We start from the raw sequence: 17,400 nt of genomic DNA on the forward strand, positions 1-17,400 counted from the left end.
CTGCATAATAATGATTTAAATTATGTTTTGAATTAGGAGTGAAATAAGCTTACGCCTATTGTATCATGCACGAATTATCACAGAGTGCATATATGATATGAAACTATACTAATTAAATACGTGTGCATATATCACACATGTATAGTTTATGTGCAAAGATACATAGCTACAAAATTAGAATACATACAAGACTACGTGGATTCACCTAATTATGGATTATGATACTCCATTATAAATCATACTCAATGACTCGCCGAATAATAATGAGACCATAGAGTAGCTTTTATTCATTTTAAAAAGCTCATTCATTCTCTCGGTATATCTGATAATTATTTAAAGTATGTGTAGGCAGTTGATGAATTACTCTCTGATAAATTAATAATTTTTTAGAGGGCACTATATACTTTAACTTCGATAAGTCAGGTGAGAAACAGCTAATTTGAAGTTTTTCGAAATATATAATTTATCCTCCATAAACCATGTGCGAAAGAATTAGTTTAAAATCTGCGTTTATGTGAAAGTTAATAAGTATTTATAAAAAGCTTATACTAATTTTTATTTCATGAGTTTTACTTCTTTCCCACACTTTAATCAGTTATAAGTTCTAACTTGATTTTAATTTTAATTTTATTTCTATTTTTTAAATAAAAATAAACGCTCTGATAATATAGACAAATGATCGGTAATATCCTCGTCAAAACTTTCTTTATACGGGTACTACCAACAACAAGCGATACATAGATAATGGAATAGGATTGAGTTGATGAAACTCACTCAAAATGCTCCTCGTTTGAAGACAGCAAACCAACAGCAATGATGACAACGCACTAGAATTAATCAAAAGCTATTGATTTATTCTAAGTTAGTTAATTTATCATCTACCTGAAATACATACTTTAACTATTATCATAATATTCTCGTCAATAATTTCCTAAATGTGCCTAATCATGCAAATTTACTCCGTTCATTGACATAATATAAATTTATAATCAACAGCCGAAGAAAAAAAAAACGCAGTACCGTGATCATAATCGTAGAATTAAAAATCATAATTAGTCAGTAATAATGTTATCATAATTGTAGAAATTGGAAATTACAACTAATTAGTTGAAATTATATATAATCAATTGACTTATTGAATTTATCGGTGAGTTTTTGATAAAATTGAGAATTTTTATCCAAATCCAAGTATAATTGATAAATTGTTTTAAAAAAATAATAGAAATCCAATTGGAGATTTTTCAATAAATCATGAATTTCTTGAACACCAAATATAACCTGTTAGTACTCTAAAAGAAAAGTCATGTCGACCTACTTTCAAAGAAAAGTCATGTCGACCAGTTTGTTCTCTTTATTACAATGCAGGAAGATGTTTATCATTGTAGGAAAATGTCTTGGTATTGCCTTCTGATTGATAGATTTAAGTAGCTTTTACTCTGTAAAAGTTTTGTCGAAGAAAAGTTATGTCGTAGGATGGAGCCTTAATATGAACCTTGCATAAAAAAGACTGAAACTACAGAATAGACTTCAATTTTTATGAACAGCACTAGTCAATACTATTGCAATCTCATAAATTTTTCCAACTTCTACTCATCAATCTTGAAATACAACAATGGAACTGTAGGTCCTCAGTGAATCTGGTACGATTTGTCGTACCAGAATCACCAACCAGAAAAGATTGGTACCATATTAATTACAACGGGCTGCTCTATGCATTACAAAATCATACAACAGAATGTAATTTCTTTATCTATTGGTATAGATTTAAACTTTATATGGCCGAAATTGTGTAATGCAACTCTTACTAATGTACAAGTTAGCCATCTAATCTTCATGTCCCGTCTAAACAAAATGACTACCCATCAAAAGTTGAGGAGTCTCCTTTTCTTCTTCAACTTCAATTGAAGCTTCGGCTTTTATTTCCTCAACCCTCTTGTCCCATATTCCATCTATGAGCTTCCAAGTCTCATCACTAATGACTTGGGTCTGGGAGAAAAACGTGCAAGGACAACTATCAGCATCGGCTCCAACAAACGTATAGTAGAAATAGAACGCGTAATGCACATACCTCCATCGGACGGGGTGCACCAAAAGTAGCAAACCCTGAATTACCAGGTGAAAAGGTTATCCTCCCAGGAAGCGAGACACCATGGATTCCCCATCGCCCAGCATATATCAGGGCCCCATATTCATCAACAGGTCTCACAGCAGGCTAAATACATAACCATCAACAATGAATATTATGAAATGTTCTGGTCATCTTGTTGTTTTGACAGGAACAAGATTAGGAAATAATATATCATGTGAATCACATACTATCAGTATAATTGTACTTGAAAAGAACCAACCCAGATGTTTGATAGTAGCTTATACCTATTCATAACTTATACATTAAGGGACTAAATTGGAGGAAAGCTATAATACAAGGAACAGTTGCCCATAATTGTTCAGAGGTTATATAAATTCTTCTATCATAAATTTTGATAAAGATGTTTTCCGTATTTTTGTTTCTATGGATCCCAGTCAATTAATTACCTTGCACTGAGCTCTTTACATGACTTCAAAGATGGAATACTCAGTGTAGTCAAAGAGCCAAGTAATATCTCGCCTTTTCTACTCCCTTTCATGTTATTGGTCAAGTCATCCCCTATCAAAAGTTCTATTACACAATCATATCAAGCATACGGCCAAACTGCTTAACTATAGTATGGGTTATTAGTCCTTCCAACCCCTAGACCCAATTACATTACTAGAGAGATTTATCAATTATATTTTGATTTTGTTTTATTTACCTAATAACCCCCCGACATGATGTTGCAAAATCATCATATCATTCAACATACAAAGGTAAAACATAAACTATAATCTCGTTATTTCAACATTGTTACTTGTTTTGAACTTTCAAAAGTCGAGACATTATCTAAGTCATTAAGATTCAGATGAGCTGTGCAAACACTGACATGATTGTGAATATTTTTTTTAGATAATTAATGGTATTCAAGAATGTTAAAACTTATATAATTCACAATAGCAGTCCCTTGACTCAACTTCCCACCTTTCAGAGGCAAGAGGGTTCCAACACCTAGTAGATGATGAGTAACAGAGACTATTACTCTCACGCAAGTAAGAACCCCTCATAATTTTACAACAAAGATATAATTCTCTAAATGGATCAAAAACAGGTAAAACCACTATTCATAGTTACCTAATCGTACCCGGTCTAAAGATAACTCACGTCTACACTAGCTAATACATGCAAAGATAATCCTAAACACTAGTTTTTCCAGAAACTCCTATTCTTTGGCTTGGAGTTGGGCTTCGATAATGATATGTATTGCTATAGAAATGTCTTCGTAACTTGTCCTGCATTACTACATGCCCACATTGTGTACGGAAAAGACAGTAGAGCATTTGTTCTTCAATCTAAAAAAGCTGAGGATTCTGATGAGTGATGGGTTAAGGTCACAATTACTTCGATCTATACACAATCAGGGTGTTGACAATCTTGAAGGAAAATATTAGTTGGTTGTGAAATGGAAATAGTGAATAGGCAAATTGCACTGGCACAGCCAGGATTACGACAATTATTTCCAAAGGTCACCCCCATTCGTTTTTTCATGTGGCAAATTAGATCAGGTGTACTAGATTAACAAAATTTGGAAAGAAGGAATTTTGGGTTCTAAAGTAGACAGATAAACTAAGCAACTGAAGTCCTAAACAAAAGTATAAACTAAACAAATATGCAACTTATAGACTAGTAGCATCAGTTCAGCAAATACAAAATGCAAAAAGTGAGTGTAATATCAATACTACAACTTTCATCTGTCATCTTAATACCTTGTATATTAAAAGTGGGAAATTATATACTGGACAAATATTAAATATAAACAAGATAATAATTAACGCCTTTACTATACTATCCTTGACTGACTCCATCTTTGCTGCTCCTTTAATTTAACACATTCTGGTAAGGAAGGAAAAAAAGAGCATGGGATATTAAGTTCTATAACCATTTACATAGAGAAGTTTAATATATGTGATTTCATACCTAATGTGTGGGTATTTATTCGAAATTATCAGAGGCCTAAAATAAAACAATCTGTCAACAACTAGTTTGGCCTGACCAAGGTTAAGTTCTCGAAATACTAACTGAGAAATTGTGGCATAAAATAAAACAATATATCAAAATTAGTTTTGCATGACAAAGGATAATTTCCGAAATACTACCTGAGAAAATCGAGGAGCAGTTGTGTATATGTTCCAAATTTCATCAGCATTAATCTCACCATCTTCAAGTAATATATCTACACAGAATCATAACACAAGGAGACTGACATATTAGTAAAGTATTATGAATACATAACTAATACACAGGAGATGGGCCGCACGGCCCTCGCAGGCAACAGCGGCACCGGCTCTACGAAGTAATAATCGAATCTTTCTGTTGGCTAGGAGATTGACATATTAATAAAGTATCACGAATACATAACTAATACATAGATAGCTTGATACATCAGCAAAAGGGAAAAAAACCTGTGATTGTCTCCACCGCAGAATGGTATTCCTTCAATACAGAAGAAGATTTCTCCACAGCAAAACGCATGTACTCATCTCTGAGCGCTTCAAGCTTCGCAGCAAGCTGCAAGGGTTGCTTAATATCAGTGAGGGCTATTCCAAACCAGTTTAATGTAAAACAAACAAAAAATTTCATCCATTTTAAACAGTTTGAAAAACCCCACCGGGCCACTGTTTTGAAACAGATGAAATATTATATTTGCATGAAGCACCTATCTGACACTCACATTTGGCACAAGATCACTTTGGGTTCTGTAATATGCCTTCCCAAAAGCTGTTAACCCTGTCTGCAGTATTAAAAACTCAACAAGCCTTGAAGCTTCTAGTGTAGCCTTTGAGGACATCCAGCACAAATTGTCAACTCCAAACATCTCCTCTTCAATTACTCTTGCTATAAAAAAGTTACAAGTGAACAGAGAGGTGATCATTGAAGTTGAATACCAACTGTGATCAGATATGACCTAAAAAGTTTAGTACTTTTCACAAGCTAGCTTCGATAGTTTTCTATCATAAAAAAAAAATAAAGGACAAACGACAAGAATTTTTATGCTATTTTACACAGATGTCATTACATACTGAAATGATATATAAAACAAAGTTCAGTGTCAAAGTAAGATATGGTGATCATCAATTGTGCTGGTCCACCATTAAATGACTCCTTACATTCAGTGTTCAATTTAAAAAAGGCACTCTACTGTGTTCAGTTTTCCATCCCCTTAGGCACACTTAATAACTTACAAGTCGTGCTTGGTCTATTCAGATTTTGCTGAGTAAAATTATCAAAATTTGATGATTGCAATAATAATAAAATAATAGAAAAGGGGGGAAAACAAAAGAAAGGAGTGCCAAATGTCAAGGAAAAAAGGGGGAAGGAGAAGGCTAGTGCCAAAGGTCAAGAAAAAAAAAATCACTATTATTAAGAGCTACATTTTGTACCACATGCATTAATACTTAACCACAAAGATATGTATGAGAAAAGAGAAATAAATGAATTGAGAAGGCAAGAATTATTCTTTTCACATTTTTGTTCACACTCTCTGTATGCCCATTAGTACAAGCACAAGTGCGCACAATAGTCACTAAAGTTAGCTCTACCAAAAAATTGTTTAACACCGCAGTGAGGATTTTGACTGGCAATATCTAGAAAGTACATCTGCCAAAAAAACTTACGAGCACATGCACGCACTATAGAGTTAACATAATCTTCTTTCCTTTTGAAAACCCTGCCTGGCATCTCCTTATACCGCATATTTGGCTGACTTCGGATGGAATTAATATCTGTCTGCAAGATACAAAGAACATGTCCATATATATTACAAATATAATATATCAAGAAACAGTACAATTAATAAATATGTACACACAGTATAGTGCATAAAAGATCAGATGCTTAACCACCTCAGTAAAAGGACGGTGGGGATCTGGAAAGTAGCATGCAAGAACCGCAACGGCTGCTTCTCGGTATGCCAGTCTCAATTTAAGTTCTTCAGGAACTTCAGCACTATCTTCTTGTCCAGTTTCAAAAGTTCCTTTTTGCTGCAAGATTATATAGTAAAGATGTTCAAATCTCTCAAGTAAAATCAAACACATTAAATACACCACGTCGAATACTGTTCTTGAAAAACATATCAGGTGCCTAACTCACCCTCTTCAAGGCTTCCAGGAGTTCTTCCCGTCCTATGAAGTCTGAGTCTTTCCTGGCAGTAAGTATACCTGCTTCGTTCCTGTCCAGTAAACATGTGTCAGCTTGTTTTCCAGCTTACATTTAAAAATATTAATATAGTAAAATTTGAGCAAGTCTTACAGTATATTCTGCAGTTCTGCACCAGTAAAATCTTCAGTGAGCTCTGCAATTTCCTGCAGTAGACCAGCCTTCTCTTCCTCCGAACGAAAGAATTTATTTCTGGCATGTACCTAGGATGCACATTAGCAAAATTAAAATATAGAACACATAACACTTCATAAAGATGGTCCATAAGACAGAAACTCACTAAAGACAGAAGCATACCTTCAAAATAGCTAATCTACCATCTTTAGATGGCAAACCAACTCGAATGATCTTGTCAAAGCGACCTTTTCTGAGTAGTGCAGGATCAAGAATATCTAATCTATTTGTTGCACCGATAATTAGCACCTAACAAGTGCAAGGAAGTTAAATTTTGAATGCTCAATTTTTATTGTAGATAAACCTGTATGGTACTTTAAAACACAAAAGGACTCCCATCAAAGGCATACTTGTGATGTTGCTTCTTTGAAACCATCCATCTCAGTTAGTATTTGAAGCAAACCTTGTTCTCTCTCTGCACCACCCTAAAACAGCAGATACATACAAATATTCTTTAGACCAAGTAGAGGAGAACATTACTTTGTTGGGAACAAATAGCATTCAATATTAAATGTGACAGCATTATATTAAACAAAATATAATATTTAAAGCTACATTTAAATACAAGGTGAATCAGGAGGAGAACATCTCATAACATGGCTGTATCAATTCAAGTATGTGATGGCAACTTCCCAACTACTTGCCTGTTCTCTTGCATTGCCAAAAGCTCTAGCGTTTGGCGACATTTACTTCTTTAAGTTTTCTATACGAATGGGTGTGTATGCATATGTGGTTACAGTGACAAAGGGCATTAGACAAACCGCACTCCCAATAGAAGTAGATATAATATCGTGCATACATGTATTCTAGATAAATAATTATTGAAGTCGTGCTACAAGTCATTGTTATGTTCGTAAATAAAGGAACTGAAATTATGCTAAATGGTTTGAGTTTAAAATATCTTTGCAAAGATTAACATAGGCTGGCATCGTTTATGTTCTTTTAAGCATGTCTACCCTATTCACCAAATTTCGATGAATTGACAGCTAAAATGATATCATTGAGCTACCTCTTCTACTCTTCTCTTGCATCGGAGCAACGCATCCCAAATTACAATATTTAGCTTTTTTCGAAGCTTACATACAGAGCTGGACAAAGTATTCTCTTTTGTTGTCCTTGTACCTAGTAATATAGAAAAACATGTTTGATGATAATGGCCTTTAATTATGTCTCTCTCACCAACATTCGACAATTGGGAATGAATGTATTTAACAGAAAAATTAGATTTCCGTTCCAAAATTGAATAAAAATTAAAAAAAGACAATTCTATGTTATCAAACATATTTCTAATATCAACTGGAAATGGTGTTATAGCAAGATAGTCTTCGACCTACTACATTGTAAGCAATGGCTTATTAGGAACTTTCTATAGCCTCATTATCAAAACATAGAGAAGTACCAAAATTTGGAGACACAAGAAATTGGTTTAATGAAATTGGATATGGATTGTAACTTCTAACCAAATAACTAGCAAATCTTCACCATCTCAAATCAACTATGCTAGGATAGGTTAGGTTACAACCAATAACTTATGCTATATAATACTAAATAAGATCTATAGGCTGATGAAGGGATAACGTATACAATTTTCTGCAATCAATGATAAATAAAATTATTACCCCGCCAATATCAGGTCCGCCACGTTTGCTGCCAATAGCATCTATCTCGTCGATAAAAATAATAGAAGGAGCGTATGATCTGGCATTAGCAAAAAGATCCTTAACACGAGATGCTGCAACACCAACAAACATCTGCAATATTAAATTTCCGTTTAGCTAGTATCCGGAGCTTAAAGAATGTTTACTTTACAAATCTGTCAACAATAGCATTAAAGAAAACATAAGACAACGCGTTACTTTTCCAGGAAATTACATGTATCTACTCTTTTTCCTCCTAATTATGTTTCCTTTTTCCTAAATTGTTAACAATGTGCAAGCATAAACTTATCAGGAAATCTAGGGTATGCCAGCGAAGTAAAGCACATGACAGTTGTTAAGTAAGCATTAGTTACAACATGCATCTAGAATACAGTTACAATGAAGTTCAAACCTTGGCATGGAACATGTCCCAAGGCAGAGAACTTATATACCGTAACACGACTTATATTACTTTCTACACTTTTCTTGGTCTCCGTGTCCAATTCATATGTATATATTCCAGTGGGACGGAGGCAGTAAAAATTTGCTCTTAAACCTGAAATTACGAAATGTCTATGGGAAGATCTAACTTTCAATTTCCGGTATACTGCTTAAAAGGTCCTACATTTCTACTGCTCAGGATCTTACTGAAGAGTTACAAATCCCAACTTTAAACATATACGGACCATAATTAAAATGAACATTTTTACTCTTGTAACTGGGCTTAAAAGTGAGATATTTGGTCAAAAATAGATTTTCAGGCTGTAGACTACAATCTGGATTTCATAAGCCTTATGTGGTTCAGAGAAATCCACTCTAAAACTTATGTTAAAGAGGTCAGGGCCAAAGAAAATATGTGCCTGATTGCATCTTATAGATGTTTGTGTCTAGAATATAATATCAAGAATGTGGTCTAAGGGATTGAATATAAAGCCCCGAATATACCTAAACTTTTTTCATTAACTTAAGAACTCTAGATTACTCGCACCTCTCTAACAAATTTGTGCTCTGTATTACAATCCAATTAGTGACTTCCAATATGACTACTTAAGTAAGAAAATTTATCCCAACTAGAAGACAAAATGCCGACAGAAACAAGACTACATATGGGACTTTAGATAATATCAGTGTGCTAAATTTAATTACAACATGCAAAACATAAGAACTAGTGGACGTTGTACACAGAGATTAGTGGTTAAGTCTCTCATACTAAGTTAGCCATGCCAATAACTTGAATATTGAGTAATGAACTGGAGTACACAGTCATTAATTTGTGTTCTTTGCCACACCCCATATTTCCTTAATTTTCAATTTGTCTAACTTTTGGCCATTGCCTCTTCCTCTTAGGTTGTCATCATTTCATGTCATCTCAGAGTACAGGGAAATCATATAACAAGCAAGACAAAGAATAATATTATGGCTATTGCTGCAACCTGATCTACATAACTAACTTCAACTTCTATTGAGAGGGAAACTAGTGAAAAAGTAAGGTCTTACCTCTACAAAATCAGTGCCATTAGCTGCAAAAAAAGGAAGTCCTGCTTCGCCAGCAATAGCTTTTGCAAGAAGGGTTTTACCAGTTCCAGGTGGACCATGGAGGAGCACACCTTTAGGACAATATATACCTTTATTTTGAAACTCTTCATCGTTTTTTAGTATTCGAACAATCTCTTGTAGCTCCCTTTTAATATATTCCTGACCAGCAAAATCTTCAAAGGTCACACCTGTGGTTTCTTCCGCAGCTATAAATTTTGCCCTAGTAAAATAAAATAGAAATATTTATATCCACAAAATATGATTTTTATCATTCTCTAATACTTTTATCTTTGCATATATATCCTACTCCTACTCACCTCAGAAGAACAGCTTTATGTAAAATTGCAACGTGTGTGTGTGTGTGTAATATAGGCCATATTTATATGTTTCTATATATATATATATATGTGATAAAAAAATTCCAGTCAGTTTCCAATTTCACTTGTCAATACAGTGGCAATAGCACAGCTGAAACAGAATACTCCAGGATAACAGTAAAACTAAACGTCATATTAAGAATTAGCCAAATAAATACTAAGATAGGAAGCTACAATGAATATATATATATATATATATATATATATATATATATATATATATTTCCTTTGCGGAAATACGATTTGATATCCTTATGGAAGGCAAAAAGGTGGAGCCTTTGGATGATTGAAGTTCAGCAAGAAGCAGAAAAGAAAAGTCGCAACATGCATGAAGGCACAACATCTTCAAACATGTTTTGAACATCCAAGCTACCAATATATTACTCATAAGTCATAACATACCTGCTCTTCCCTAATGATCCAAGGGCCTTGCGTTTAAGTGGCTGCCTCGTCTTTGTGGGAGGGGTTCCCAGGTCACAAGGTATCAGCTTTGCATAAATCGGTCTCATCCTATTATCAATCCATATATACACTCCAATGGCAAGTGCAAGTCGCATGCCCCACACTACTGCAGTTGCCACACTAGTATACACTTCTGCAGGAACTGTGCCAATATGATAGACGTCGACATTTACAAGCTGCTGATGCAACTTCCCCCAAACATCACTCCAAGCATCAATTGGCATTCGATCAACTACATGACGACGGAAGACAATTTCCTTTCTCGAATCACCTCCTGACCCTTGAGACTTTTCATCTTTGTAATATGGAAGGATCACTGGGTAAAAGACATGAGTTTGGAGAAAATAAGAAAGAGGATATACCGAAATTCTAATACCATTTGCTTTCTATAGTCATGTAGACAATGATTACTACACATTATAAGCTTGTGGAAAAACCAGTCAGGCAGTCACTAAAATTCACATAAATGCCTATAGAAATAATATTTGTTACAGAGTCTAAGCTTAGCTAAGATTTCTCACTTCATAAGCAGACAACATACATAAATTTTAAAATGACAATGCAAGTGCTTATACAATATTATGCAGTACCTGATACTGACTGTCCATAGTTTGAGTACTCCATATACTGCACATTGTTTGTCTCAAGAAGTCTCTTGAATTCACTATAGTTTATCTTATGTGAAGTTTCAGGGTCCCACTCTGTTCCTTTCAATTTTCCCCGCATGGTTAACAACGCCCTGCTCCAGTCGGAAGCCATGACAAGTTGCCTTTCTAACTGAACATTTGCTTTCCTTTCAAGTTCTTCTAATTTATTAATCCTTTCTCGTTCTGCTTCCTTCAAATTCTGAAAACCCATTGTCACAAAAAAATTACCAAATCAAAACCTTCATTAGATAAATTAGATACATAATGTGTTTATTGTTTAATGAAAGACTTTTTCAATATCTTCCTAAATTTCAAATCGCAAGTTTTGGGGGCAAAAAGATGTTCAACTTTATTTATCTACATTTACTTCCTATATCGAAAAACAAATGTGGGCTCAGCAGTGATGTGCCGGTAACTCCCCAAATTGCAAGACGATTTATTTCTATTCAACCCCTTCGTCAGAAAAAGCTAGCCACTGCGGCTCCTGGCCATCACAAACTCAATATGCAAGAAACACTCGATGAACATCAATAATATTACACAACCATCAACAGTCAACACCCAGCACTAAAATTATTCAATTCACATCAAATGGAAATAAATAAATCGTCAAATGGAAAAATACTCAAATGGGCTATTTATCTAATCATGAACCACAACAGTGACAAAAATTCAGAACCAATACCTCAAACAGCTGAGCTGACTCAGTGTCTTGTTCCTGGGGTTTAGCTGGGTTGGAATCAAAAGCTCTAACTTTAAGCAACCTGGGGTTAAAGGGTAGTGAAGATTTAGCAAAAACATGTCGAGAAAAAGATTGAAATGGGGAATTAAAGAAAAGGGTTTTAGAAGAAACAGCAAGACGGGGTTTTGAGAAATTGGGAAAATGATATATATCTAATGATGTTGCTCTTGTTGTATTCAACATCGTCATCTTCTGCTTCTTCTAGTTTCTAATTTACACTTCTCTTCTTATCCTTCATCGCCCAAGACTTGCTAATTTGTTGCAATTAATTTGTCAAATTTATTCAGATGAGGCCCATAAAACTGCTTAGATTCTTTTCAGATACACACCCCACTGCCCCCTTTTGGCCCTTCACAAACCTAATTAATTCCCAATGTTTTATGTATTTTTATTCAAATTTTTTGTGTTGGTTTAATATTCATTTTTTATAAGTAGTTTAATATTTATTTTCATAAGGAGTAAAAAGCTTAAAATACGTGTGACGTATGGACAAATAACTAGGGCTGTGCATTCGGTTAACCGAAACCGAAACCGAAATTTTTTTCGGTTAACCGAAACCGAAATTCTACAAAAATCCCTACCGAAAACCGAACCGAATTAATTTCGGTTTATAACCGAACCGAAATTTAAAATTCGGTTATTACCGAAAACCGAATTTATAAACCGAATTTTTTACACAATCTGAGAATTATTGCCAAAATAGTTTTAAAAAAAAAACCAAAACCATACAATCTTTTGTTTCTTTCAGGCTGCAGCACAGCAACCAAAGTGAAGCAACACACACTCTGCCACAAAACACACAAATCTGAAGCCCCCCAATCGGCAGTGGCGCACAAAGAAAAAGTAGTAAAATTAACATACACAGTGATACAAACCTAGGATGATAAGCATACTGGCATAGTGGATGATTCATATACTGATAGTCTGATACCCACAAAGATTCAAAAATGAATCGATTTAAGAAATCGATTCAAGCATATAGACACAAAACTGGATCGACGATGCAAGAATATATACTTTGACGTGTTCGAGTTTGATTGTTTGATTCTTTTAGGAGCTTGGTTTGGAACCTTCATAGACACAACTTCAGTCCCACAGTCACAGACTTAGAGACATACACACTTATAAATTATAATATATCTATTATTAGTCAAAATATTAATTTTTTTTTTAAATATATAAAAGTTCGGTTAACCATTCGGTTTTCGGTTAACCGAGTTTAGAAAACCGAAAAACCGAAAAACCGAAAAATCGAAATTTGGCTACCGAAAACCGAACCGAAATATAAATTTCGGTTAACCGAACCGAAATTATTTCGGTTTTTCGGTACGGTTTTCGGTTAACCGAACCGAATGCACACCCCTACAAATAACTATAAAGAAATGAGAAGGATTAATTAAGTAATAATAAGCCGATAAAATTATAATTATAAGTTTAAAATTTTATTAAATCATCAATCTGAAATCAATAGTCATAAACAATTTTTTTTACAGACTCAAATTTATATTATTATTATTTCTTCCTCCTCATTTCTTTTTTATTATTTTCCACTGTTTGATACGTATTTTAAGGTTCTTGCCTCTTATGAAGCACTGTTCCATAACTTAATTTTCAGAATTTCTTTTTGTGTATGAAAATTTGAACGTTAAATTTTTATTCACAAAAATAATAATTACGAAACTATATCTTCCAGGAGCCTGAAAATGCGTGTCAAACTCTCGTCTTTCAAGGTAAACTCCGAGTAGAACATATGGATGTATATACACACACATATATATCATATCACCGAATATTGTAGACTCCACTATATTTTAGGGATCTTTTTAAAAATACCCATCTGTAAAATTATTTTTTTAAAAATACTACCATCTTTTTCATTGTTTTTAAAAATACCTTTTCATAAAATTTTTTTTTCAAAAATACGATTTGCAACCTTTGCAACCTCATTTGCAACCTTGGGCGGCGCAGCCGTAAAAGTTGCAAATGAGGTTGCAAAAGTTGCAAATAAAAATGGAAATGAGGTTGCAAAAGTTGCAAATGAGGTTGCAAAAGTTGCAAATAAAAATGGAAAGTTGCAACAGTTGCAACTGCAATTGCAACTAGTTCAACTGAAAACTGTAAGTTGCAAAAGTTGCAAATGAGGTTGCAAAAGTTGCAACTGAAAACTGTAAGTAACAACAGATGTATGGTGTGCCCCTGGCGGGGCCGTTAGATTACAATAGAATCAACTGAATGCAACCATATGCAACTGAATACAACCATATGCAACCATATATGCAATTACAAATCCTGATTTCAAGTTCCAGTTTTCGAATGTCGTTTTCGACCTCATTTTCGGAATCGATATATATATATATATAACGACATTCGAAAACTGGAACTTGAAATCAGGAATTTGGTTGCATATGAAGTTGCAAAAGAGGTTGCAACACGGCTGGCGCCGCCTGGAGTTGCAGATGAGGTTGCAAAAGTTGCAAACAGTATTTTTGAAAAAAAGATTTTATGAAAAGGTATTTTTAAAAAGAATTCTGGAAGGTAGTATTTTTGTAAATAATTAAAGAAAAGGTAGGTAGTTTTGTAGATTTCCCTATATTTTAATAATGCTGCAAAAATAACATAATGTTAATAATCAAATCTGAACCTAACGTTAATGACTAAAAAAATCCGCACCTAACATTAATGACTAGAAGAATTTTTTTATAATTTAATGATAAATTTCTAAATAAACAGTAAGTTAGGTTACGAAAAAGTCTATTTTCTCTTAATTTAATAACCCTTTTTAATCCTCGTTGATTCAGAATAATAATTCATCAAAATTAATATTTCAGCTATCAGTCTCTTTTATTTTTGATTCTTCTATCCTACTTTTATTCAATAATGCAACAAAATACAGATGGAATTTTAGCATCATAATTGCGATATTTTTCCATATATATATATAGTGTTAAGTTCTATGGAGTACATAAAAACATTGGAGTATTGGAGTACAAATCATAATTTTTTAGTTTGATCCTATATAATATCTTTAATTATCCAAATTTTGATATAATCTATCATTTATAAGTTGTCTTGCACATAATTGTCAATTAATCATTAATATCTTTCAACTTTAACAAGTTTTAGGATTATTGTTCTGCTTATTAGTTGTATTGCAGAACATAGAGTTCTATGATTTATAAAAGTAATTATTCTACCGTTTGATCACGATGTTTATGTTGCAGAACATAATGTGCAGGTTGTCAAATATTTACAAATATTATTGGACAAAAAAAATTGAAATTTAGATGACTAGATTACATTTTTTCAAATTTTGTACTCCAATACTCCAATTTTTTTTGTACTCCATAGAACTTAACTCTATATATATATATAATATATATATATATATATATATATATATAATATATATATATATATATATATATATATATATATATATATATTTCAAAGTTGGACTAAATTGGTGTATGTTTATGTTTTTTCTTACTAAGTACCTAGGTACAGCGTATTTTATCAGTTCAGTAATTGAAAAAAAAATTAGTGAACTATCATGGCATTTGTTGTACATAAGCATCTCCAAAAGGGCGTCCAAAAAGTACTAAATTAATGTAACGTAACAATTTTGATCGTCATAATATTAAAATTTAAGATTGTTGCCAATTTTTGACATATCCCCGCACTCCTCAAATTGTTAAAATAAATAAATTTTATAAGAAATATATAATTCTCATCTATTTATAATTTTTGATAGAGGTGCCCCATTTGAGCTGACAGATTCACCGTTTGTCCACAGTTTGGTTGTACTAATCTGTTCACCACTCACCCGTGCTTGTACAGACTACAGTCCATTCCAACTTGTGCTGTGCTTTCCCGTGCATCTGCAACTTTTTGTTTCATACAGTAGTGTTATGTTAATTCTGATTTTGGAGGCTTAAAATTTACCGTGCAGAAGACCAAACTAAACTAAGTGGGTGTTTGGCAACCTCAGCTTATATGACTTATTTATAAAAAAAGAGGGCTTCAACTTTTTTGTTTGGGTAACTTATAAAAGCACTTAAAATGGTGCTTGAGAAGCCAAGGAAAAAAGCTAAGAAACCTAACTTTTTTTCTAATTTGAAGCTTCTTTGTGACTTATAAGTCACGGGTATCCAAACACTTTTAATAACTTATAAGTTTAAGCCAACTTTTCACTTATAATTCACTTTTTTTATTTTAAGCAATAAGTCAATTCTTTTGAACCCAGCAAAACAGCCCTAAATGATGCCATCTCAATAAACAAAAATTACATGTATGGCCAAATTTCAAAGTCTCATGCATAACCATCGCAAGTTCGTAACCAATTACTACCAATTTTCACTTTTGTCTTAAGAACCTACTACTTGTACTACAGAAATAAATTGTTTATAATTTTATTTAGCAAAATATAAATGAGTACTATCATACATCACCACCGTGCACGGCGGCGCGTGCTGCTCTGTCCTTGAGCCACTCCACAACATCCCCGAACACGGTCTCCACGTCCTTCTCCTCTTCTCCTATCATCTGGTGCAACAACCCTGGATATATCTTTATCGTCTTATCTTTACTCGCCGCGCGTCGATACAACTCCTCCACACACGCCGGATCACAAACGACGTCGTCTCCTCCGTGTACAATAAGCAACGGAACGTCGATTTCCTCGAATCTTCCTTGCAGCTCTCTGCATACTCGGAGTAATTCCTGTGCGGTGGCCGCGCGTGGCCGAGCCATACTGCGCCTCGGGCTTGCGATGGCCAGTTTACGTTTCCAGTCCACTCTGAACGACATATCGGGGATGGAGCCGCGCGTGGGGATCACCTGCCACGTAGGAATCACCGCCGCGACGACGGATAAGAAGTGCTCCAACGGCCACGCCGGTTTGAACTTGTCGCTGATCCCGCACATCGCTCCGTTCAGAACAACGCCGTCGTACGGCTTTGAACCGCTGCGGCGAAGAGTAATTAGCAACGCAATTGCGCCGCCGAGAGATTCAGAGTAGAGGAATGAAGGTAGCGACGGCGCGTAACGAGCCCTAAAGGAGTCGAAAAACGCGATACAGTCGTCGACGACGGGATTGATGTCCGGAATGTGAGCGACGAGGCCTTCGGAGTATCCATGGCCTTGGTGATCGATTGCGCACACAGCGAATCCGTGTTTGGCGAAATGCACGGCGGTGAGTTGGACGAACCAGCTCGACTCGCCGGTGAATCCGTGGACGGCGGCAATAATTCCAACGATCTGAGTGGGAGGAAGTGGAGTCCACCACTGAGTGAAAAGCTTGAGACCGCGAGAATTGGTGATGAACTCGGACGAGTGCTTCACTGAGTGACGAGCGTAGAACTCGTCAGCAGTTAGAGAGCCGAAGGGACTCGTAGCACTGGCTTCTGCCACTGGATGGACTAGTTTGGGTTCAGCCATAGTTCCGGATAATTGGGTTTGATATATGTTCTGTGGTTGAGTGTATATATACTGTATTATACACACACAAAAACATTTCGGTGGGCTTGAAATAATTGCTCCT

The 17,400-nt window shown here is 34.6% G+C and overlaps 2 protein-coding genes across 2 annotated transcripts; both read right to left on the reverse strand.

Annotated features, from left to right (window-relative positions):
* Positions 1 to 1,531: 1,531 nt before the first annotated feature.
* On the reverse strand, positions 1,532 to 12,175 carry LOC108219062 (probable inactive ATP-dependent zinc metalloprotease FTSHI 4, chloroplastic). Its single transcript, XM_017392314.2, has 16 exons — positions 11,805 to 12,175; positions 11,063 to 11,318; positions 10,413 to 10,788; positions 9,595 to 9,853; positions 8,080 to 8,211; positions 6,811 to 6,885; positions 6,584 to 6,709; positions 6,380 to 6,489; positions 6,221 to 6,299; positions 5,974 to 6,111; positions 5,746 to 5,857; positions 4,803 to 4,966; positions 4,534 to 4,639; positions 4,228 to 4,304; positions 2,069 to 2,212; positions 1,532 to 1,986 (listed from the first exon to the last, which is right to left on the reverse strand). The coding sequence occupies exons 1-16, from the start codon at positions 12,048 to 12,050 to the stop codon at positions 1,843 to 1,845; spliced, it is 2,544 nt and encodes an 847-aa protein (XP_017247803.1). The 5' UTR covers positions 12,051 to 12,175; the 3' UTR covers positions 1,532 to 1,842.
* Positions 12,176 to 16,129: 3,954 nt separating this feature from the next.
* Positions 16,130 to 17,363, reverse strand: LOC108216267 (caffeoylshikimate esterase). Its single transcript, XM_017388979.2, has one exon. It carries the CDS (start codon positions 17,295 to 17,297, stop codon positions 16,299 to 16,301), a length of 999 nt encoding a protein of 332 aa, XP_017244468.1. The 5' UTR covers positions 17,298 to 17,363; the 3' UTR covers positions 16,130 to 16,298.
* Positions 17,364 to 17,400: the final 37 nt, after the last annotated feature.

The sequence above is a fragment of the Daucus carota genome, chromosome 4, assembly GCF_001625215.2.
Source record: "Daucus carota subsp. sativus chromosome 4, DH1 v3.0, whole genome shotgun sequence".
Classification (NCBI taxonomy): domain Eukaryota; kingdom Viridiplantae; phylum Streptophyta; class Magnoliopsida; order Apiales; family Apiaceae; genus Daucus; species Daucus carota.

Coding starts and splice junctions, on each gene's coding strand:
- LOC108219062 (XM_017392314.2), bottom strand. CDS start 12,050: ATGACGATGTTGAATACAACAAGAGCAACATCATTAGATATATATCAT. Junction 6,710..6,810: donor TCAAAGAAGCAACATCACAA/GTATGCCTTTGA, acceptor TGCACTTGTTAG/GTGCTAATTATCGGTGCAAC. Junction 6,112..6,220: donor TCCTGGAAGCCTTGAAGAGG/GTGAGTTAGGCA, acceptor ATAATCTTGCAG/CAAAAAGGAACTTTTGAAAC.
- LOC108216267 (XM_017388979.2), bottom strand. CDS start 17,297: ATGGCTGAACCCAAACTAGTCCATCCAGTGGCAGAAGCCAGTGCTACG.